This window comes from Phyllostomus discolor, chromosome 7 (assembly GCF_004126475.2).
Source record: "Phyllostomus discolor isolate MPI-MPIP mPhyDis1 chromosome 7, mPhyDis1.pri.v3, whole genome shotgun sequence".
Taxonomy (NCBI): domain Eukaryota; kingdom Metazoa; phylum Chordata; class Mammalia; order Chiroptera; family Phyllostomidae; genus Phyllostomus; species Phyllostomus discolor.
The window spans coordinates 136,360,762-136,383,743 of NC_040909.2; the positions used below are offsets into that span (position 1 = coordinate 136,360,762).

A 22,982-nucleotide genomic window follows, 5' to 3' on the forward strand; every position below is an offset into this window, starting at 1 on the left:
AGGCCGGGAGAAGAATCTGCTGCAGAGGAGTGTTCATGCCGCAGAAGGGAGGTGTGGGCGTTGTGCCCGTCCGGCAGGGACGCTAAGGTGACACGGAGCGAGCTACTCTGGACGGGACAGGGGCAAGGTGTCGGGACAGCAAGGTTCTTGTGGGCTGGGAACACTCAGGAAGCCTCGTCCCCGGCTGCCCTCTGCTCGGAGCCAGGACAGGGGGCGCCTGCAGCTCTGAGCCCTTCCTCGCTGTGGACAGCGGGGTGGGGCCGGGTGGCATGCCCTGGGGCCTGCCTGGGAAGGACCAGCCTCCCTGCCCCTGTCAGCGTGAATGGAGAGTGTCTGTCTGCCCTGGGAGGGGGGGGGGGGGCGGGTCTGCCCCTGGGTGAAGGGGCTGTGAGCCGGCCCCCAGGCTTGGGGCCTGAGTGATCGGGGGGTGCAAGGACTGCTGGGAATCGGAGGCCACAGCTCTCCTGGAGAGCGAGCCCCCCCTCTACCCCGGGCACGCACCTCGGCCGCCACCTGGGATGCCTCCCCCAGGCCGTCGGGGAGACTGGCAAAGGGGCGGCTGAGCCCTCGGGTGGCCTCCTGCGAGGGAGAGGCCGTGCCTCCTGATCAGGCCCCACCACGAGCGAGTCCACGTAGCTCGGATGCCAGCCGGGGCTGCAGCAGAGCCCCGGCTCCCATGAGGGACACACCTCCCAGGGGAGGCCACGCCGCCCAGGGGAGGCCACGCACCCACCTGTCTTCTGGCTGAGCTGGTACAGGAAGCACTTGCGCAGGTCGGCATTGTCCCTGAAGGTCAGCTGCAGGAGGGACCCGGATTTCTTCAGCTTCTGCATGAGCCACAGGCCTGGGGACACCGAACCCAGCCGGAATCAGACGCGCGAGACCAAACAGACGTGACCAGGGAGAGAGCAGCGCTGGGCTGTGCTTTCTCGTGAGCACGGTATGGGAGCTAGTGAGCACCCCCTTGTGGCCCCCAGAGAGCTAGGAGCAGAGGAGAGAGCTGCACGCCCAGTCTCAGCCCACGCAGCACCAACCAGAGGCCACCTCGCTCCACCCGGGTCGCCTCCCACCGCCCACGCTCGGAGGAGGTTCCGGAGCCACGGGGTTCCACCAAGAGGAAGGTCTGCCTCTGGCTTCACCCCCCTACGCCCCAAACGAACGGACGGGGACCGGTGCCAGGCTTGGCCGGCCCTTACCTGTGCTCACCAGGGTGCTGTTGTTGTACAGGGTGCCCAGGTGGGGCCCCGACAGCGACAGGAACGTGTGCAGTTTGTTGAGGTAATACCGGAACCGCGGCCTGGTGAGGACCGATCGGATGATGATGTTCCCGAGAGAGTGGCCGATGAAGCTGTTTGGAGATACAAGCGGTGATGGTGACGGTGACGGACGGCAGGCCTGCCACCTGAGAGGCCCCGCCCTGGGAGTACAGGCGCGGTGCCCGCCAGCTCCCACCAGATTTAGGGGCCTCAGCCATGAGATTGGGGCCACCGATGCACCCCCATTGAGCTCAGGACTGGGGTCTCTGTGCGTGGCAGCTGCTGCGCCCGGTGTGGATGGAGAGACGTGTGGGCGGCTGCCCGGCTTCGTATTCTGGGAGCAGCCCCCTCCCCCATCTGTCTCCCTGCCTCCTCTTGGTCCCCCCGGGGGCCCTGGCTGAGTGTCGAGCCGTCCCGGTCACACACAGGCTGCAGCACCAGCTGCTGCTGAGGCCCTCGTGACCCGACCTGGGACCACCTCTCCCTGTGCTCCACTCCTCTCTCATCCCCCCAACGCCCTTGGCCCCCCGCCTGCTCCCCATCCACACCGGCGACCCCCTCCTCCGAGCCTGCTCCACTTCGACTGTCCTCCCAGCTCTGGGGATGCAGCGCAGCGGTACTTTCAAACCCAGTGACCACCGTGGAAACCCTGCCTGTGTCCCGTGCTGGTGGCCGCACCCCTGGGGGCCTGTGTCCCGTGCTGGTGGCCGCACCCCTGGGGGCCTCTGCATCCTCATTTGTGAGACGAGGAGGAAGTGGCATTTTCCCTGAGGCCCCCGTGGGCGGGCACACGCCAGACAGCCCACCGCCACGCCCACACGCGCTGCAGGTACGAGCTGGCTCCCATCAGCCTCGACGAGCACACGTGTCAGCTGAGCCGCCTGCCTCAGTGGGACGCCACCGTCCGTGCCCCTGGAGGCCCCGTGCCTGGGCAGGGAACCCCCCCAGCTCTGTGACGCCCCATCTGGGTGGGCCGGGCCCATGTCGTGGACACAGAGCCTCAGACGTTTCAAGACTTGAAAAGGTTACAGCCGGGACTCAGGCTCAGGGCGTCGGAAGAACAAAGATTCACACCTGGGAACGTTCCACTCAGTCCCAGTCTCTCTCTCCTGCGCCTCCAACGTCCCCTCCCCCGCACACATGCTGAGACAGTCACGGTGTGCCGCCTCCGCTCTGGGAGCCCTCTATGCCACAAGGGTCACCAGTCCATGGCAGACAGCAGGCGTCACGCCGCTCTCGCACACAGCCAACGCTCGGGGCTCCCCCGCCGCTGCGGCCCGGGGCCCCCCATACCTGATCCGGGACACGGAGAGGCTGTACAGCTGGATGTGCTGGATGATCTCGTCCAGCAGCCGGTCCGTCATGGTGTCGAAGTCTGCGAACGTGTCCGTCTGGAGGAGGGAAGAGGGAGAGGAGACGGGGTGGGGCGGGGTCGCGGCGAGGCCGGGCTCTCCCTCGGGCCCTCTCCCTCCACGGGACACCGAGGTGCATGCTGGGAGCGCGCCGCCGCCGGACGCTGGGCCGCAGCCTGGAACTCGCAGCCTGGAACTCGCAGCCCAGGGCCCTAAGGAAGGACCTCGGGGACACCGCAGAGCCCTCGGTCAGATGGAGAGGGGCACGCGAGCCGTCCCCTGGCACCCTGTCCCCATGTCACAGAGGAGGAACCCTGCTCTCAGAGGGGACACGGTCCTGAGCCAGGACCCACACACCCAGGCCGCCCACCTCCCAAGCCCCTGCCCCTCCCCAGCTGGGTCTGTGGGCGTAGCACGGGGCCCTGTGTGTGGGGGAGGTGGCAAACGTCCACTTTGACAAGGATCCCCGGGCCATCCGGGTCTTAGGCAGGATGGTCAGAGGACACGAGAGCGTGACAGGCCAAGGAGAGAGGTCACACGTGTCTGAGTGTCTGGAAGGGCAGACACGGGGCAGATATTCCGGAAGGGTTCCTGTAACCTCGGGGACTGACGTTTGGAAGTGCAGACGGGACCGGGGAGGGAGACTTGGGGTCATCATAGGGGCAGTGTCTCACAGGTGAGGCTGCCCCGCCAGGTCACGGGCTGCCTGGGGCTGTGTGCTGGGGCCAGGAGGTCCCCTGGGCACCTCTCAGGGCGGGGACGGGGCGGGGGGAGTGACGAGAAGGCCCACAGAGCTCCTCATCGCCTGCCTTCCTCGAGCCTTAAGACACTAGAGGGGTGAGGCCAACCGGTCTACTTCTTAGTGTTGGTGGACGAAGAAAGGCCCGTGCCGGCAGCCAGGCCCCCTGCCATCTGCGTGTGCACAGGCTGCCCTGGTGGCTGCGCTGGCGACCTCAGGAAGCCCAAGTACCACGGCCCCGGTACCTGGTTCTTCTCCGACATCAGGAAGTCCAGCTTGCCCCCGGGGAGCCCCAGCTCGATGAAGGTCCTCACCAGCCGGAGGTCCGCGCTGTTCCCTGGAACGACAGGGAGCCCGCCCACGCTAATCCCCGTCATCGGAGCAGGCGCCCCGGGGATTCCTCCCTCCTTCCCCTCCATTTCCCAAATTCACCGTTTTCTGTTGGGGCAGCTCGTGTAACTAAAGCAAGTCCGACCCAGGTCTCCCTGCGTTCACTCCACTGGCCCATTCATTCATTCCATGCCTGCCTGCCTTCCCCCCATGCATCCAACCACTGTCTGGGCAGGTGCGTGTGCCAGACGCACCTTCTCCCCAGGACCCAAGGCCACGTCCCCGTACCCAGCACACTTCCTGCCGCCCCACCGTTGCTGACCGACCCCTCATTGAAGGAGTGGCCGATCCAAATGAATTCGTGTTTATAAAGCAGAGGTTTCTTTTAAGATTTTATTTACTTATTTTTAGAGAGGGAAGGGAGAAAGAGAGGGAGAGAAACTTCAATGTGTGGTTGCCTCTCGAGCGCCCCCTACTGGGGATGTAGCCTGCAACCCAGGCATGTACCCTGACTGGGAATCGAACCTGCCATGCTTTGGTTCACAGCCCGCGCTCCATCCACTGAGCCACGCCAGCCAGGATCGCGCAGAGTTTTGCGGGGGACACCGCTCGGACACTCACCGTCCAGGCCGTGGACACAGACGACCAGGTGAATCCCGTCCCCCAGGCTCTCCTCCTCTTCCTCTGGTGGGAAATACGGCATGTCAGAAGCTAGCACGGATAAGTCACTGTACAGACATCCACCAATCTTCAGCTCTCTCTTAAATTTCTCTTTGGCCTGATAGAAACTGGAGAATACACGAGTTAATCACACGCCGCACTGCGCGCCGAGCGGGGGAGGAGTCGGGCTGGGACGCGGGAGCGATGGGCACCCAAAGGAAGTGTCCGCCCAGGGGCCGGGGATGCGGCCTCCGGGGAGACGGCGGTGGGGGAAGCTCTGTTCTGAGGAGGGAGACGGGTGGCACCCCAGGAAAACCGAGGGCTCCCCGGGTCTGGGTTCTGCAGATTTCCCCGTGGTTCCTGCCCTGAGCAGGCCTGGTGAGGTCCTCTCCAGCCCCCGGGACCCACACAGTCTTTGCAAAGACCTCCCCAGAGTGAACGCTTCTCGCCCGTGGCCCAGGCCACCACGGCCTGGCCACCGCCGGCTTCCCCAGGGCCACCTCCCAGCCTCCGGCAAGAACACATTTCTCTCAACGCCCTGCACGGGCGATGCGGCCTGGTCCCCGCGCCTGTGTGCCTTCGGGCCTGCCTGTCTGAGATGCCTGCTTCTCCCACAAGGTGGCGGTTGACAGCACAGACCCGGGGGTCACACTGCCAAGGTCAGAATCCCAGCTGACACTGACAGCTGGGGGCCAGCCAGGTAACCCCTCTGCCTCCCACTTCCCCGTGTGTAAGAGGGGGCGACCTCATCACCTGCTCAGTACAGGTGTTTTGCGTGGTGAGTGATACAATCTGTGCAAAGTGCTCAGAGCATACTTGAAACGGGTTAAGTAGAAAGCAGCTATCTATTACGAGCCACATCCTCATCATCGTTATCACCATCACCGGCAGCTTAGCTGTCGCCTTCATAAAAAGCCTCTCCTGGCCACCACATCTATTCATACTCACTGTCCCCAGCCCGACGAGTCCCTGTCCCCACCCTGGCCCAGCTGCCCACCCATAAGCCATCCTCTCTGCCTGCTTCCCCTCACTGATGGCTCTCCCCTCGCTGCTAGCCTGCGGGCACAGTGGCTGCCAGGGCAGCACTGGCCGGGGACTGAGAGCTGGACTGGGAGCTGCCCGCCAGCTGCTTGTTACGCTGACAGTGGGGGCATGTGGGCATTTAATAAATAATCTTCACGGGCCCTGGCTGGCGTAGCTCAGTGGATTAAGCACGGGCTGTGAACCAAAGTGTCGCAGGTTCGATTCCCAGGCAGGGTACATGCCTGGGTTGCAGGCCATGGCCCCCAGCAACCGCACATTGATGTTTCTCTCTCTTTCTCTCTCTCTCCCTATCTCCCTCCCTTCCCTCTCTAAAAAAACAATAAATAAAATTTTAAAAAAAAAAAATAATGTTCACAAAACAGCGGTCTGAGGTGGGCCTGCCTGGGCTGTTTCTGTTGGAACTACCGTGACAGAGGTCCCCCTCAGCATCTGGCAAGACGGTGTGTGCGGTGGGGTGCTTCGGTAAGATGACCCTGTGATACACCTAATCAAACACAGAGTTTGCAGGTGCGGTAGCTGTAGGGCTACAAACCCAACACGAGGCTGAGGGGTGGGTTGGGACATCGCCCAAGGGAGGGCAATGTAACCACACACACAAGGGCTGACGAGGCGAATCTGATGAGGTCCCAGGACTCCCGGAGGCCCCTGAAGAGCTGTCCTCCAGAGCGTGCGAACACGGGCGTGCGCGACACTCCTAGAGAGCTGTTCATCATCACAAAAACCAAAAAGGAGACTTGGGTGCCCATCCCTAAAATACTTGGTTAATAAATCATGGCACGTCTATGCAGTGGGACATCATTTAAACAGGAAATGATCATGCAAAAGTAGACTGCTAAACACGGAAAGGTGTTTCCAGTACAGTAGGCTAAAAAAAAAAAACCCCTTAGTTTGTACAGAACTACCCAGTTTTTGCATAAGAAGGATGTATAGATATAGACCCAGGCAGAAGAGAGTGGAAGAACTGACAGGGCGGCTGCACGTGAGACCGGGGCTCACGGATGCTTTCTTTCTACTTCCGCCTGCTGCTCCGCACTTCTGACTGGCACGACGCGAGCGCGTTACTGCGTTTGCACTAGGACACGGCGACCTCGGTCTCGGAGTGGGGTGCACGGGACTGAGCAGCGTGCAGGGACGCGTGGCCGCCCGTGCCGGGCCGGCAGGCTCACCTGAACATCCTCTCGCCGACGTCTTCCTCCCGCTGGCTGCACGGGGCGGACACCACCCCGAAGGACCCCGACGGCTGGTGCGTGATGGGCAGCGGGGTCTGCTTGGACGAGAAGCCGGCCCTGGCGGGCGTCTCCTTGGGCACAGACGAGAACGGGAGGCACGTGGCCGTGCAGGACACGGACAGGTTGACGACCTCCACGGCTTTCAGGCCGTCTGCGGAGAAGGCCTCTGCGGGGGCCAGGTGGGGCCCCGAGGCGGAGGGGCCAGCCCGGGGCTCTTGGTGACTCACGGCCTGGGGGTGGGTGGGGTGAGTCACGGGAGAGCACACCGCCCCTGCCTGGTGGCCCATCTCCGGGGGCGCCACCGCCTCAGGGCTGCAGGGGGCGCTGCTGGGCTGGCCGCCAGTGGAGCTCAGGCTGATGGCCTCCATAGCCGGTGCACAACTCAGGTCAGGGACCCCACGCTCCATGAGGTGCTCCACACCTGTGTTGCCGCCATCGGGCAGAGCGCTCTCCCCCAGGAGCCCACCTGCAGGCGTGCCCTTTGGGGTCTCCACTTGCGCCCTAGGAGAAGATCCGTCCCAAGGGCCTTCAAGGGCTATGATATGCGGAATTGGAAAATTAAGACCTTTGGTTTCAACCCCCGGAGGGGTCTCGGTTCTGCCCTCAGGGCGACAGGGCCCTTGAGGATCCGAGTGAACCCCTTTATCTTCGGGGACGTCTCTGGAACCAGGGCCCTGCTGGCTGTCCGCGTCCTCAGAGACCACCTCCACGAGAGAACAGCTCCCCCCAGCGTCCTGGGTTCTGGGGCCACCCCTGGGCTCGCTGCAGGGTCCTGGGGCGTCTGTGCTCTCGAAGTGCCCGGCCGGAGTTTCGGGGAGACCCCCTCCTCGCGGCGCAGCGTCCGTGTCTTCGGCAGGCTCCTCGGGGCTGCTGATCTGGGGCGCCGACGCCGACTTGGTCAGCTTGGTGAGCGCCAGCTCCCGCTCCTCCTCCTCGAAGGGCAGGGAGCTGATGGAGGTGAGGGACGCCTGGATCCCGCTGGGCAGGCTGGCGTTGCTCTCGGTGCGCCCGCCCTCCAGGGAGTTGCGGTGCAGCCCGTGTCTGCGCGCCAGCTGCTGCGCTCCCTCCCGGTCCCCGGGCAGCTCCGGTGCCCTGCTGCGCGCCTCCGACCAGGCCACGGAGCTGGGCTCGCTCTCGATGCCGGAGTCCGAGATGACGGAGGAGGACCTCTTGATGGCGGCCCCCGAGAGCACGGACGCGTCCTCCCGCTCCTCCAGCGGGGGGTCCCTGGGGGGCGCCCTCCCGGCTGCAGCAGCGTGCAGGGGATCGCACGGCTCGCCGGGGGAGAGCTTCACGTTGAGCGGCGGCGTGGGAGCATCCTGGGTGGTGCCCTCCCCCAGAGTCCCGGACTCAGGGGGCGTGGTCTCCTCTGAAGAGGTGGCACCGGGGCCCCTCCCACCCGCCACCCCTCGGCTGTCCTCTGAGTCACAGTCGTCTCGAAAGTGCTCGCGCCCATGCTGGTCACTGACGACCACTGTGGGCTTGGTGCTGGACCTCACGTCCACGTAGTCCGGGCCACCCTCTGGGCTGGGGCTCCTCCCGGGCCAGCTGTCGTCGGCCAGGGAGCGGGTCCCGACGACGTCAGGCCCCTGGCCGGTCCGACGCGCACCTTCGGGCGAGCCTGCGTCGTGCGGGAACTCGCCGAGGGTCAGGTACACCTGGGACTCAGAGCAGACATCCACGTGGCCGGGGGTGGCCACGGTCTCGGCTGACACCGCACAGCCGCTCGCCTCTTCGTCCGAGTCCGTGCGCGGTGGCCCCGGGCTGGGCAAGACGAGGTACGGCCGGAAGGGCGATTTTCTGCTTTCCGGATGGTTCTCTCCTCTGCCTCTCAGACACGTCTCTGCAGGACTGATTGCTGGGACACCAAAACGAGGGTAAATGTTCGAATCTTGCCCTGGGAAAGGAAAAAAGAAAACCACGCACTGTAGTTTAAGACTCTATGGCCACAGAGTACCCCAAAGCCCGGCTGCATCAGAAGGAACTGGGCGGGACTCTGTGCCCGCCTGGCTCCTCGGAGGTGAACTCTCAGTTCTCAGGATTCCCCAGTGGTGGGGGCGTCCCGGCGTTCAAGGGCCCAGACAGCCCAGGGTGCCCAGGTGCCCCACGGTGAGTCCTTGGAGAGGGTGTGCCAAGGCGACGACTCGGATGGGGGTGGCAGTGACCGGAAGACCCGCCATGCCGTTCGTGGTTGGAGCTTTGTGCCAGGTGATACCAGTTCGGCCTCTGGCGGGGAAGGTGGGCTGGGGGGTGAGGTCAGCCGTGTGGCCGGCCATTCAACCGACCACACCTGCATAATGAACCCCCAATAAAAACTCTGGGTACCGAGGCTTCGGGTTCCACGTACACCAAACAGCAAAGATTGGGGGGTGGGGAGGGCTGGTCATCTATTTTATTTAAAAAGTTTAAATCCTCCTTGTGGTTTTAATAAAAGGTAAAGGATTATAATCACTATCGAACGTTCACCAGAAGTAAACCACGGAGGCACTTGATGTAAAAACGGCGTGGGGCTTTGAAACATCATCGCCCCCTCCCTGTCAGTGAAGTTCATGGTTGGGTGTGGATCAGCCTCCTCACCTGGACACGCTCTCCACATCGTGGGAGGCAAAGCCGATGTTGCCTCCTCTGGGGGAACCGCCCCCCAAGCTACAGCAAGGCAGGCACCCTGTGCGGCAAAGTCCCAGCACCCCTCTGCACACACGGAGTGCCACACGCCCACCACCACACTGCGATCCACAGGGCACCTCTGGCTGCCCCGGGAGAGCAGGGCTTGCGCTGTAGGGCTCTCTCGACCCCCAAGGCTGGCACGCAGTCAACGAACTATGTTTGTAAAATGAACTGAGAAGCGAATGCCAGCAGCACAAAGCCGACGAGTCTCACTAACTGTTTGTGTGGGTTTACAAAAACGCCAGTTCAATTTCACGTGGCCCCACAGACGGTCCCCAGCACACCCCACAGGCGGGCCCTGCACTAGACAGACTGTGGCCAGGGAGAGGGGAAGCGGGGTTACTGATAACAGCGAACCAGTCTGTGCCTTTCAAGGACTTAGAAAACGTGGAGAGACACAGGCAGGAACAATGGAGTTGGTTCTCCTGTCAAAAGAAGGCGGCCGTATCTGGAGAACAAGAACTGACCTTCTTTCGAGAAGCGGGTGAGGGGTCCCGCCAGGAAGGGGACGGCGTGGGCAGAGGCCCAGAAGTCCGCAGGGCCCAGCCTGGCAGAGCACTGGTTAACCCCCACGAGGGGGGGAGTGGGTGTGACCGGGGTGGGGAATAGGGGGCCCGGTCAGGCAGTGGAGAAAGCCTGCCATCTGGATGAACTTGAATGCCCTGCACAAACGTGGAGTCCGGGCTTTGTGTCATGTTTTACTGTCACCGCCACAGCCCAGGCCGCGTGAGAGCCGGGTGTCACTGCTAACCAATGCCATTCGGGGACACCCACTCGGGACCTCCTTCGTGCGGTCGGTCTGCAGCGTTCTGTGGACGGACCTCCCCAGGGCCGGCGGGGTCCTGCAGACGGCACTCACTGCCCTGTGGCCCGGTTCTACACCGTCACCAGTGGCCGGAGCCAGCAGCAAGTGCAGGGAACCTGCCCCGCTGTGCAGGCCCCCGGCAAATGGCTCAGCCCCCTCGGGCCAGGGGAGGGAGCGTGGGTGGGAGCAGGGACCACAGATAACGGGGCCAGAACCTGCGAGTGCCTGGCGCACAGTGGGCGAGTGCGCAGCGCACAGTAGGCGCTCTAGCCGCGGTAAGGTGGCAGACCACTCTGGTGTGCAAATGCAACTCTTCTAGTTCCCTTCTCACTGCACTAGAGGGTGGACTGCAGACGCGGCAACATCATTTAAAGTTACAAATATTCAGGCGGCCGCCCGGCCCTTGGGGAAATGGAAGACAGTTCTTGAGTCGCCGACACTTGTGCTCTGGGATGGAGGAACCGTCCGAGCACATTGTGAGGAAGTGGGAGGCCCAGGGAGGCGTCGGGCTGTGAATGGGGACATGCATGTGTCTGTGCGAGTCTTTTTAGGGACGGGGTGGGTCAGGCGAGAGGTGCTGGGACACAGCCAGGCCTCTGGGCGCAACGGCCCTCAGGCAGATGGCCGGTCAGTGCTGGGGGCCCCGTCTCAGCCGAGCCCCACGTCCCGAGCACACGACGGAGGCCGCAAAGGGAGGCCGGCCCTGAGACACGAAGCCGATCTGGACAATGGGCAGCTCAGAGGACCTGCTGGGGCAGGTGTGTGCCCGCAGGGGGCTGACGTGGGGCGGGGAGGGGCGGGGAGCCCCCTGCAGACCGAGGTGGGCTCTCCAGCTAATGCTGCAGGGCGGGGGTCTGTGCAAGTGCAGCTGGTTTGTAAAATCAAAGCTGGGCACTTCGACGGTTCACAGGAGCTGATGGCGTCGTAAGGGGCGCCTCCACCCGGGACCAGGGTGCCTGCCTGTGAACACGGGCGGCACAGGAGACTAGGACGCAGCTGCACCCGAGCCCAGTGACGGTAACAGCAGAGGGTCTGGGAGCGAGGGCTGGCTTCCTTGCAGTTCCTCCGCCAACCCCTCTAGCCCTCTGTGGCTAAATCATTAAGCTCTGGCGGATAAGAACATAGAGACGCGAGCGCGCGCGTGCACACACACACACACACACACACACACACAGAGTCTCAGTGCTGAGGCCAGCTTCCTCCCCCAGCCCGGCTGGCTGCCATCGCGAGAGCCGCAACATGGGCGTCATACCCCGTGTGGACACCAGGTGTCAGGGTGCCACTGACAGCCAAGGAGCATCCTTCCTCCCCGCAGGGCAGGCAGCACTGTCCTCGGAAGTCACCGGGACTTTTGAACATCCTGCCAGTCTCGGCTTGCGGACACCCTGGGCCGTGCGTGGGCACCTGGGCCGTGTGGGTAGAAATCCTCGCTGTGGCGGCGAGACAGGCGTCGTGGCCTTCAGAATCAGGGTGAACTCGGCTGTGAGGGATGGTCTTGACTTGCTGCCTGCTCTTTCAAGCACACTCACACGCCGTGTGCCTCAGTTTCCCTCCGTGAAATAGGGCTCGTGGGATTAAAACGCTAAAACGTGGAACGCCTCCCGCTTGGCAGAGGGCCTGGCATGTTCTGACCCCTGAAGGGGTCGTGGGCGTGTTCCAGCTGCTGGCTCCCCGGGGCGGGGCTGGGGGGCGGGGGGGGCACAGAGACGGGCCTCAGTGCCTGTCCCGGCCTGCACCAGGCTCTGCCGAGGTGACCCGTCCACTCACTGAAAAACAGTGCAGCGCCAGCAAAACACACTGCGTGTGAGCCAACACACACAGACCTGCTCTCCTTCCTCCCTGAAAGGAGTCGCTCTGGGTTAGCGGAGGAACGCCCTTGCCGTGGGACCAGGAATGACTTTCCCTCTCAGCTGCACGTGGAGATAAGAGAGGCCTCCCTCCCCGGCGCTCTGGCAGCAGGGAGAACGTGGCTGCTTTGCAGGTGAACACATTCAGGCACTTGGTGCCGTCCCTCCCCACACGTGGGCGAGGGAGTCTTTACTGCAATCGTCCCGTTGTTGCTGGGCTTGTGAGTGTCACTGGAAAAGGAACATTCCCAGCAGCCCCTGCACCTCGGTTTGGTGTCTCCCCTACGAAGGGAGAAGGGGCTCCTTCGTTCCCGCTGCCCTTGGGACGCGCACAGAGCCCCTGCCTGGAACCCCCTGGCAAGCCCCTCCCGCCCCCGAGCCCCTCCGGAACAAAGGAGACACACCTGTCGCAGGGCAGTCCACGTATCTGTCCTCAAAGATGACCGGCAGGGTGCTCCAGTCGCCGTCGATGTCCAGGCACTCCGCGGGCAGCGGCGGCATGGCGGTGAGGTACTCCGAGCTCCGGATGTCCAGGGACAGCTGGCTGTGGGACTGGACCCTGGGGAACGCACGGCCAGGTGAGCGCCCGAGGATGCGCTCGAGCGCCGAGCCCCACGCTCTCCCCGTTTCTGGTCCGCCGCTGCTCATGGCCCCTCCCGCCTTGCCCAGAGCAGTGTCTCCGCCCGACACAAAATGCCCCTCTCTCCCCCACAGTTCTTATTCTCCACAATCTCATCAAGAGTTTATTTCGTCTTGAAGAGTGCGGTGTCTATCCTAGCCCATGCGTCAGGTTAGAGGCTCCTATCTACTCTTAGTGGAGTGCTTGCAAACTCGTCTCTTCCGAGTTATGCCGCGGGGCAGATGTCACCATCTCCTCCCACAGGGACGTGTGTTTTCCCACACGCTCACACATTTGGCCTCTCCTGTCCGTGTGCTCCCTCCCGCCGCTGGCGTGCGACGTCCTTGAGACGGGAGATTCCTGTTGTTCCCCCCGGGGACCCCACCGACACCCGAACCAGGTCCGGGCCACGGCCCGCAGGGAACAGGTGTTTGCCGCAGGAGGGGTCTCCCCCTCACATCTAAGCAGCTCGTTCAGGGGGGCTCGGGGACTGGTTTCACGTCCCAAGTGTCACACGTTACAGAACCAGGATCTCACACCCCGCAAATGGGAGCTGACATTCAAGGTCTTCCCGCCACTCCCACCGGACACTAAACGAAAGGCGTTAATCACAGCGGTCACGGTACGACGTCCAAAGTCTTTACCCTGGTCAACGCGGCCCCCCAGGAGCGGGCCCCCGCCGACCTGCCCGGCCCACCCCGCTCCCTCCTCCTTCTTGCCGCTGGTCAAACACTTTGTGTCCCCACGGGGAGCTGCCCCCGAGACCCCTGCCGCCTGCACAGTCTGTATCTCGGTCAGGCAGGGCCTGCGACGCCCCGGGCTCTCTCCTGTCCTCCCGCTAGCATGGGCCTCCCCTCCCCCAGGGCAGGGCGGAGCCAGTTCGCCCTGGCTTGTGGGAGACCGTTCGTTGTCCACGCGTCTCCCCGAGTCCGTGTTCGGTGCTCATCGAGGCTGACCACGGAGGGAGCAGCCCCACGGCGGGACGCGGCCACCGCTGCCGGCCAGAGCTGACTGCACTTGCTGGTCTCAGGGCTGGTCACTGAGAACCGCCGAGGGCAGCGGCCACTCCCCTCCTCGCCGCTACAGCCCAGCCTGCCCATCTCTCCCTCTGCATGAGCAGCCCACGGGCACTGTGCCTTCCCTTCGCTCCCTGCCGTGTCCTCGGTGCCCAACAGTGAGGCGGGTGGCTGTGTCACCCATGGGTCCCTGTCTAACCTCCCTGTAGCTGCTGCTGTGGGCTCCACCTGTGGGGGTGTCCTTGTACGGTCCTCACAATTATTATCCGGCCCATTTCAAGGGAAATAACGTTAGGGAAGGTTTAGAAAAAAAACAAACAAGGAAAAAAGGAAAAAGCAAAGGTGACATTAAAGGAACTCTCCCAAGGACCCTCCGGAGGGAAATGGAGGGGCAGCTTTTGAACCCAGGTCGGCCAGGGCTTCATCGTCCATCCACCAACAAAACTCTCCTGGCGAGGGCTGTCCGAGAGTCCCAGCGCTCCCCCACGGGCACGCGCTCCTTGGGAACTCCACCGTGGCCGGCCGTCGGAGGCCCCCCGTGGCCAGGGAACCCAGGACGCAGACTCCCCGACACCTGCCATTTCCCCCCAGCTCCCCTGACCTCGGCTGTAGAAGACACATCCCAGCGGCTCCAGCTGGGGGCCGGACTGAGCGCAGGAATAAATGACGGAGGGAGAGTCTCTCCGTGTCTCTGAAGAAGCTATTTTAACCGGCAGATGGGTCTCTGTCTCGGTGCCCCCCTCGCTTCCACGGTCCACGAGGCAAACTGTGAGTGTCGGTGTGCGTCCCACACGCAGGGGAGGGGCGGGGTGGGGGTGGAGGGGGGATGAGAGCGAAGACCTTCGGGTGTGTCCTGAGTGATGGGGGTGAGGGGGGGCAGCACCTAAAGGGTCTCTCCCTCGGGACCCGCCGCGGCACCGCTCACACCGCTCCGGCCGCCTGTAGCTCTCCTGGGGCACCTGTCGCCCGGAAACAAGGGAAACCCTGGGACTTGTGTGGCGAAGGCCATACACCATGGAGGGGCCGCTGCCCCTCCCCTCCCCACCCCCGTCACTCTGAGCGAGGAGGACGACACCTTGCCTCCGCCCTCTGACCTTTCCTGGTGCGTCCTCATTTCCCCTCTGATTTCGCAGGAAGGGGAACTTACAAATCCATCAGCCCCCCGGAAGAGGCCATTTGGTGTTAAGTCTTAGGCTGAACGCACGTCATAGCCACCGCACGGTCCCTGGCAAAATCTGTTTTTTTTTTTTCCTGACATAGGCTGTAGCCACACCATCTGCCTCTCACTCATTCTGCAAAGGACTCGCACCCACGTCTTCAGGGCCCAGGAAGACCGGCCTCAGTCTGCGGCTCCGCCACGACGCTCCGGGACAGAGAACTCGGCCGCTGGCCGCTGCCGCCTACAGGCGCCCGCCTCGGCCACGCATCTGAGTCCCCGGCCCACAGAGCAGCCGCAGCCGCAGCCCCGGGGGCACAGGCGGGGTGGGGGCTCTCCCGCGCAGTCGGAGGCGAAGGGCGGCAGCCGCCACTCGCTCGGAGCACCAGCGTCCCGGGTGCCCATGACGCGGGGGCACAGGTCGGGGGCTACTTACAGGTTCTCCTGGAACGTGAGGGCAGCGGGCTTCTGGTGCTCCGTGTAGAAGAAGGCCTCGGAGAACCTGCGGACCTGGGGACGGAAGGCGTGGGGAGGGTTTCATTCCCTGGGTGTCGGGTGGGCATTGCCTTGATGTTCATGAGGAGCCTGGGGCCCCAGGAGGCAAGCACTAAGAGAAGGGGCTGAGCCCCCACCACACCCCACAGAGGTCAGAGGTCAGAAGCAACAGCCTGTCTCTTCCTCGGAGAGGGGCAGGGGCGGCGCCTCTCCCAGCTCTCGCTCGAGCCTGCTGTACGCACACAGTGTCACGCGTGCGTACGAGTCTGCTCTTGTTCAAGCTTTCTGTCGTTTTTGCATCTAGGTCTGAGACACTTGACAACAGGGACCATAAAGACACATGGGTGAGACAGAATGTGGGAAGCCAGTCACACACACGTGTCCCCGACACGCTTTGGGGACTCCAGGATTCGGTCCTTTTGCCGCCTTTGATTGTGTGTCAGGACCCGCCCATGCTGGGGGCCAAGAAACGCACCCAGGGGGATGCCTTACACTTCGAAATACCGTGTATGTTTGCCATGTACATTGCACAATTTTTGCCCAAGTTTTTGAAGGAAGAAGAAGGATGGGCATTACACTCGGGTATGACGATGACATGCCATGGGTATGACGAGGATCCTGGGCATAATGCTCACAGAGACATGGGCGGGTGCTATACGCAGCAAAACACGGTGCTTTCCAAAACACCTTCGGGGCACCTGGAATACCCCGTGGCTCGGGCCCTGCCACCGTCCGGTAGCCGAGGGAGGTCTCTTATGAGTGGCGGAGCCCTGGCCTGAGCGGCTATGCCAGGCCACAGCCACCTCAGGGCAGCAGGTACACGGGCAGCCAGAACCTGCCCTGGGGCCCTCGGGGTCCCCCCCCCCAGTTCTTGCTCTGCCCAGAGAACGCACTGCCGGGAAGCTTCACCCAGGGGCCACTGGCGTGGGACGCTCGCCGAGTGACACCTTACCCTCAGGGTGTGATGCTCCTGCGCCAGGTGAGTGGTCACGTGGGCGTGCAGGGTCACCGTGTCCAGGAACTGGGTCCACAGAGCCGTCAGGTGGGAGGCGAGCCAGGCGAGGTCCTTACTGATCTGCTCGGCTATCTGCTCCGGGTTGTTCAGCACCTGGGGAGGCGAAAGGGTGGAGGTGGGGGTGGGGGTGGAGGGCGCTCCCCCCCGGGCACCACTGGGGGCTTCTTCCTGACGGTGCTGCTGACGGCTCTGCTCTGGCAGCCTGCTCTCCTGTCTCGAGGCGAGGCTCTCTGCCCCCCTGCACCCCGAACTCTGCTCTCTCTGCTCCCTTGTACCCCAAACTCCGCTCTCTCTGCCCCCCTGCACCCCGAACTCCGCACTCTGCAATCACCACAGCTTCCACCCATCGACACTGGCTATTTGGCCAGGGGAACACAGGCAGTTCATGTGCAGGACCGCCCACCACAGAGCCACGCAGCCCCCACACAGTAGGTGTGGCCACAATGTCTCCGGGGAGGGGGGGAGGATAAGGTTCCCTAGAGCCTCCCAGCCCCAAGCCGGTTCGGCGGTTTGCCCACAGTGGGTGCCCGGCAGCCCCAGCAGCCTCCTCTCCCGTTACTCCGGACTCCTCCAGGGGGGCCGCAGGTCGCTCCCCGGAGACTCACAGGAGCCGACCCACCGACTCCCTGCTTCTTCAAGGAGAGTAACTTGAGCTCAGGGGAGGTGAGACAGAGGTCAAGTCTCCCAGGAGAGGCCGGGAGCCGACTGACAGGCCTGACCCTGCCTCTTAGGCCTCGCCATGTACTCAATAAGCACTCAGGTCCCCTGACAGCCCCCCGGCCGAGCCCCGACCCCTTCTGGCAGCTTCTGCCTGATGTGTGAACCAGCCATTTCCCAGAAGCCTTCTAGTCCTGGGAAGGTCTCTTCCATCTTTATATTCCCAGTAAAAGGCGCAGAGTCAGTGCTTAATAAATGTACAGGACGTTCACATGGAGCAAAGACACATACGGGTCGCTGCATTACTGTAGAGCTCCGTGTTTGCAAACTGTCACCTGAAACAGTTTCCACCTGTGACCCCATCCCTGGAGAAGGATGCAGTCAAGACCGGATGTGGCCACTAGGTGGCGATATCGTGCCTCTAAAACCCTCAGGGCTCTGGACCCAAGTTTTAGGGGTGTTGTGTGGTGGTGGGGTTCTGTTTTTTTCCACTCCAATCACCAGGCTAGCCCTGCAGCAAACCACCCCCGTGTCCCTTTCCCTCCCTGTCACCAGCCACACCCCTGCAGCCGTCGGCTAATTCCGTTGCTTTGTGTCAAATAAAGCCCAGGCACCCTGGGGCCCGGCACCGAGTGGAAAGCCAGCCGTGGGTCTGTCCCTCGTGAGATACGTCTGGCAGACTCATCGGCTGAGTCCTCCGCTGAACCGCTGCAGGGACTGCATACGACTGTAGGACAGGGACTCCCATGTGGCCTTGGGTTCAGGCCCCAGGCCCACAGCCGAGAGGCTCGGGGGCTTCCAAGGAGCCACATACTTTTGCGAGCACTTGCGGGAAGTGAGTGGGGACACGCCCGTGCCTCCCAGCGGGGCTGCTGTGGGGGCGGCGTCCTGCAGCAGGGCAGGTGGGGGTGCACCCAGGACGAGGATGCGGGAGCTGGCCTCGGGACTGTTTTCGTGTGAATGTGGTCGCCTGCTGCTTCCCGCCTAAAGACGCCCCACTCTCCTCCCACCTCCCGTCTCCGGCCCCCAGAACCTGTTGCTTCCCTTCTTCATGGCCCCCTGTGACTGGGAGTTAGTCCTAGCTTTGCCCTGGGCGCGGCACACAGGCCCCTTCCCGGGGAGCCTGGGCCCCCCCAAGGGCCTCAGTCACCCCACTGCCTCCCTCCCGAGGGCCCTGCTCATGGACCCCCAAGCGCAGCCCTGCACCCACACCCCCCGCCTCCAGCCCCCGGGGCCTGGACGGCCCTCCTACATAAGTCAGGGCTCCCTCCGTGCTCCGGGCTCGGCTCCCACGCAGCCCCCCCTCTCTGGGGCCCACTAGCTCCTGCCTCCTCACAGTTCACAACACGCCCTGCTGCGGTCCCAGACCACGCAGGCGTCTGTGTCCACACCTGTGACCCCCATGGCCTGTGCTCCCCAGCGGGGTGACGCGCCCGTCTCTGCACCTGTGTGAGTGCCACCTCGTCCCAGCCTCACAGTGGACAGGAGGGGACAGGAAGGTGCTGGAGAAGGTGTCACTAGTGACATGCACCTGCCCAGCCTTGCTGAGCACACGTCCTTAGTACGTCCTCCATGAATCTGTGGCGAACGCTCACTACCCTCTGCATCATCGCATGGCCAGAGCTTGCCCCCTGCCGGGTCTGAGTCCTCCGGGCACAGGCACGTGGTCCCCATCGCCCTCTGGGAGAGGCACGTAGCTGGCAGCCAATCAGAGCTCGCTACAGGGATGGGTCGTGGACAGGGAGGCGTGGCCTCGGCTCCACAATACAGAGACCTGTCAACCCAGTGAGTTGGTCCAAAACGTGCAGCACAGAGCCAGGCGCACGGTGGGTGTGTAACAGGCGTGCAGCGACTTAGGGTCACGGGATGTTCGTGTGCTTTTCCGCCTGGAGGGGGTCCTGTCTTTCGTCTCCATGTCCTTATCAAGCACGCAGCCACGTCTGCCCTGCACAGGACAGCCCCTCGGGCCCGGGGGTCAGCCCTGCGCTTACCTGCAGCTCCGAGCACAGCTGGGACAGCGTCTCGTCGACAGCAAGGGACTCTGGGGAAAGAGAGGACCGCACACCGTGAAACGCACTCGCCGGGAAACGCAGCCGCTGCCGACCGCGGGAGAGAAGCAGGGTGTCACGTGGGCACTAGAGCCACGGAAACGGGACGCCCCAGGGGGATGCCCTTCGGCCGGTCCCTGCTGCCCGCGGGGGTCGTGCTGGTCAAGCGGGTGAGCAGCCGTGGAGCCCTGCGACTCCACTCTCCCTGAGGTCACCACAGACTCCTGGTGCCATGGGATGCCACGTCCTTTCGTGCCTTTGCGGTACCTGTGCGTGTGCACGCACACACTCACACTCACACGTGGGAGACCCCTGTGGGACAGGGGTTTGCATCTCCACTGTGTGGACGGATGAGTGACCGGAAGTGCAGAGAGGGCGAGCAGCGGAGCTGAGCCACCGCCCAGCCCTGTGCACTCGGGTGCTCCTGACCGTCACCGCCGTCCGTGCCACGGGAGCGGCCCTGGGACCCCGCCGTCTCGTGGGCAGGAACCCGGGGCCGGGGCCCTGTGTGACGGCATGCTCACAGTCTCGCCCGTGTGCGAACTCTCCCCCAGCTCCATGGCACTGGGGTCAGGGGGCAGGGGACACGCAGCAGGCAGGGGGCCGCAGGGTGGGCGTCCCCTGGGCCCGGGCCTTACCCAGCTCCGTGTGCGGCAGCTCGGGCACGTCCCGCATGACGCTCAGGAAGTAGGCGCGGAGCCCGCGGTGGGCGCGGAGGAGCAGGAGGCACAGCCCCCGGTGCCACCGGTGCGCGCGCTGCATGCAGCTCTCCGAGGGCGCGTAGAAGCCCCCCTGCTGGGTGACAGAGGCCAGCGTTCAGAGTCGTCGCAGCACGTGGCCTGGTCCCGAGAAAAGTGGGGAGAGGGCCCGGGGTCTCTTCCCTGCCCCCCCCCCCCCATGTGCATGCAGGAACGGCACTGCAGTCTGCCACGCCCGTCTTAGCACGCTCACGTGACCAGAATAACAGCCGCAATGACAATAATGGGCACAGTAAGAATAACAGCAGAGGCTGATGATGACGAGGAGGAGGAGGGGGAGGATGGCAGCGCTGGCCTCACAGGGTTGTGGCAGCCAACGGCACCCCTTACAGGCCCCTCTCCCTCGTCCCCGTGAGAGCAGGGCCTGGGGACAGACAGAGGCGGGCTCCTCGGAGAAAGCGCACTGCTGGCAGCCGGGAGGGCGCTGTGAGGTGGCCAGGGGGGCTTTCCGGGGGAGGCTCTGACCGCGGACGCGCAGGGCCTCGCGAGAAGCCCGGCTCTGCGTCCCGAGGTCCCTTCTGGTTGGAACATAAGAGACGCGTCCCACAGGGTCTGGAACCAAAAGGCTTTTCCGTCTCATAAGCACAAAGTCCCACCGCCGGACGCCTGCGCCCCCAGGCACGCATTCGCACGTCCTGTCTTCCCCACCCCAGGGTGGGTGGTCAAAGGTCAGCCCGGCTGCGGAAAAGCAAGAGGAGCTGGTGCAGAGCCGGGCGTGAGGCTGCCTGCCCGGACCTCAGAGCAAGGGCTCCGCTGTCTACGGAGCACCTGGGGCGTCCAGCCACGCTCCCTCTCATGGACCGCCCACAAGCCCCGCCCATGAGCCCCGCCCACGAGCCCCGCCCACGGCAGATGCTCCGATTCTGATTCTCCACGTGAAGTGGAGATACGCAAACGAGGAGATGCAGCACGGAGGGCCCGTTCCCCCGGACCCGTGCTCTCCTGCGTGCCCTTCTAGAACATGTGCAGGCATGTGTGTGCACACACTAGACATGCACAGATAGGTCCCGAAAGCACACGCAGACACACGCGTCGGCGAAGGCGCCGGACATTCTCTGGTCCTCGCTTTGCTCGCTTGTGCCTGGAAGCTCTCTTCCTTAGCGGACCAGGTCGTAAACGGTAGGAACCCCTGTTCCCATTGCCCAGATTGAAAGACGGCGGCCCCAAGACCCGAATGACCTATCCGAGGTCACGCTGCTCTGCCGGCAGTGGACGTGACCCCTGCGTTCCAGCGCTAATGGGGGCAGTCCTTCCTCGGTGTACCGCACAGGCCTCTGGGAACCGCGAGGGGTGGCGGGCAGGTGTCCGGCCAGGTCTGCGTGCCTCGAGGCGTTAACTGAGGTCCTGCAGTGCGTCCGCTCACTGCGACTGAGCCCAAGTGAAATCAGACAGCGGACCGGCGATGCCGTGGACTCCAGCGGCTCCGGGTCCTGGGCTCCGGTGCCAGGCCCTGCCGCCTGCTCACCCCACGTCGTCCCATGTACGGACGGTGTCTGTCTCCTCTAGAGGGAAAGTGCCCGGCCCATGGAGGAGGCTCAGGAACCATGAATCTGTGATCGAGTCTGACTTTGGGACTCAACGCCAATGTTACGGAGTCTTGGAGAGAGACATAGAAAGTTGGGGAATCGCCACACGGCTTACTCAGCATGGTTACTGAGATCAGACGAGGACAAAATGCTAATCCAGAAACAAACCCAGGGGGGAATCATACGGCCGAGGAGTGTGATACACAGAACAAAGAAATTACTCACCAGTGCCGCCCTTGGAAAGAGGCTGATTCGAGGGCCCTTATGGCCGCACGGAGCCCGGGGCTGCAGGGCCGGGACGGGCACCCCCATTAGGACGGCACGAGGAGGATGCAAAGCCTCCCACAGTTGCCCCCGCACAGCGAGAGAACTTCCCCCCAGCACCACACACAGCCCACCAGTCCTATGATTACCATCCGTGGGAACCCCGCGTGGGTCCTTCCTCTGACGGCTTCCGTGACAGCTTTCCCGGGAGCAAATCGGTCAACTCCCACACCGCCGAGGGGTTCTGACCGATTTAACCCTCTGAAAGCAGTGACTCGTTACTAGTCAGGTAAGTTGACAGAGTACCCCTGGGTGATTCGTGGTTACGAAGAGACAAGTCCAGAATTCCCGATCAGTGCGGACATGCTCTGCTGCCCCACGGGGTCCTGTTCCGAGGTCAGCAGCACCCGGTCCTCTCGGCGAGAGCCCGTGAGCGGAGGGATGACGGACGTGGCAGGGGGAGGGCGGGCCGGCCGTCAGATAAACCGATTAGTCTTGCGGCCTGTGAAGGGTCACGCGATGATCCCTCCCGGCCCCAGGAGGCCAGTTGCGAGATCACAGACGCAGATGCATCTGCGGAATAAGTGAGCTGTCAGTCTCTGGGACTGACACCGCCGCCCCGGGACACTGTGACCATTGTCACTGCCCCGGCTCTGGAAGCCGGAGAGGTTCACTACGGTGTGCCGAAGATGTAAAACAATTCCACACTCTGTGATTTTAATTAGGAAAGGTATTGCATTGCTTCCACGGACACCGAGGGGGCCTGGAGTCGGCATCTGTAATCCCTCTCCCGCTGAGTTCTGAGGTCTGTCCCGTGAGTGTGGCCCTTGTCTCTCCCCTTGGGACTTCCAGCAGGCTTCCCACGCATGGCTCATTCCACACGTGGGAACCTGAGAAGCAGACCTGAGCAGGCCAGCAGGCCCTAAAAACAGACTTCACCGCCCACTGCCGCACACACACGCACCTCACGGCACAGCGGCCGCTGTCTGGGAGTCCCTGGGACCACGGCCAAGAGGGGGAGCGATGGGGACCGTCAATGTCAAAGTCAGAGTCCGTCCAGGGCAGAGCTGTGACTGCAGTGAGATGCGCCTGACTCCAGAGTCCGCACTCCTAACTGCGGCCGGTGCCTGCCCCCGTTATCGGACGCTCCGTGAACCCTGGCGCTCCCGACCCCCGAGGGAAACAGGCCAGTCTGCTCCGAGAGATGATCAGGGCAGGCGGGGGCCCGCGGCATCGAGATGGTGGTATTAGAGCGTCCTGGTCTCTGTGAAGCCAGCTTCAGGCACGTCTGGTTGTTATCGGCACGATCGTCATCATCGCAAAATCAAAAGGAGAGTGTTTTGCACAATAAATCACTGCTTGCTTCGGACTTTCCGATCAGCTCTCGTGAAGCGTGTGTCAGCTCCGCCTGACGTTACGGACGATGAGACAGAGGGGTCAGCCTCCCAGGGTGTCAAGAATCAAGACTTTGCTACAAACCAGTGTTTACCAACATTAAT

General features: G+C 63.3%; 1 protein-coding gene across 1 annotated transcript in view; it reads right to left on the reverse strand.

Annotated features, from left to right (window-relative positions):
• Nucleotides 1-22,982, reverse strand: part of FAM135B (family with sequence similarity 135 member B) — a 143,670-nt gene that overhangs the window by 1,234 nt on the left and 119,454 nt on the right. Inside the window, exons 8-18 of the mRNA XM_028533975.2 lie at nucleotides 19,574-19,727; nucleotides 18,879-18,928; nucleotides 16,168-16,323; nucleotides 15,157-15,230; nucleotides 12,334-12,488; nucleotides 6,548-8,507; nucleotides 4,299-4,465; nucleotides 3,593-3,684; nucleotides 2,550-2,647; nucleotides 1,197-1,348; nucleotides 734-844 (exon numbers count right to left, since the gene is read on the reverse strand). Coding sequence (XP_028389776.1) covers nucleotides 734-844; nucleotides 1,197-1,348; nucleotides 2,550-2,647; nucleotides 3,593-3,684; nucleotides 4,299-4,465; nucleotides 6,548-8,507; nucleotides 12,334-12,488; nucleotides 15,157-15,230; nucleotides 16,168-16,323; nucleotides 18,879-18,928; nucleotides 19,574-19,727 — 3,169 coding nt within the window. The remainder of the gene's footprint in view (nucleotides 1-733; nucleotides 845-1,196; nucleotides 1,349-2,549; nucleotides 2,648-3,592; nucleotides 3,685-4,298; nucleotides 4,466-6,547; nucleotides 8,508-12,333; nucleotides 12,489-15,156; nucleotides 15,231-16,167; nucleotides 16,324-18,878; nucleotides 18,929-19,573; nucleotides 19,728-22,982) is intronic.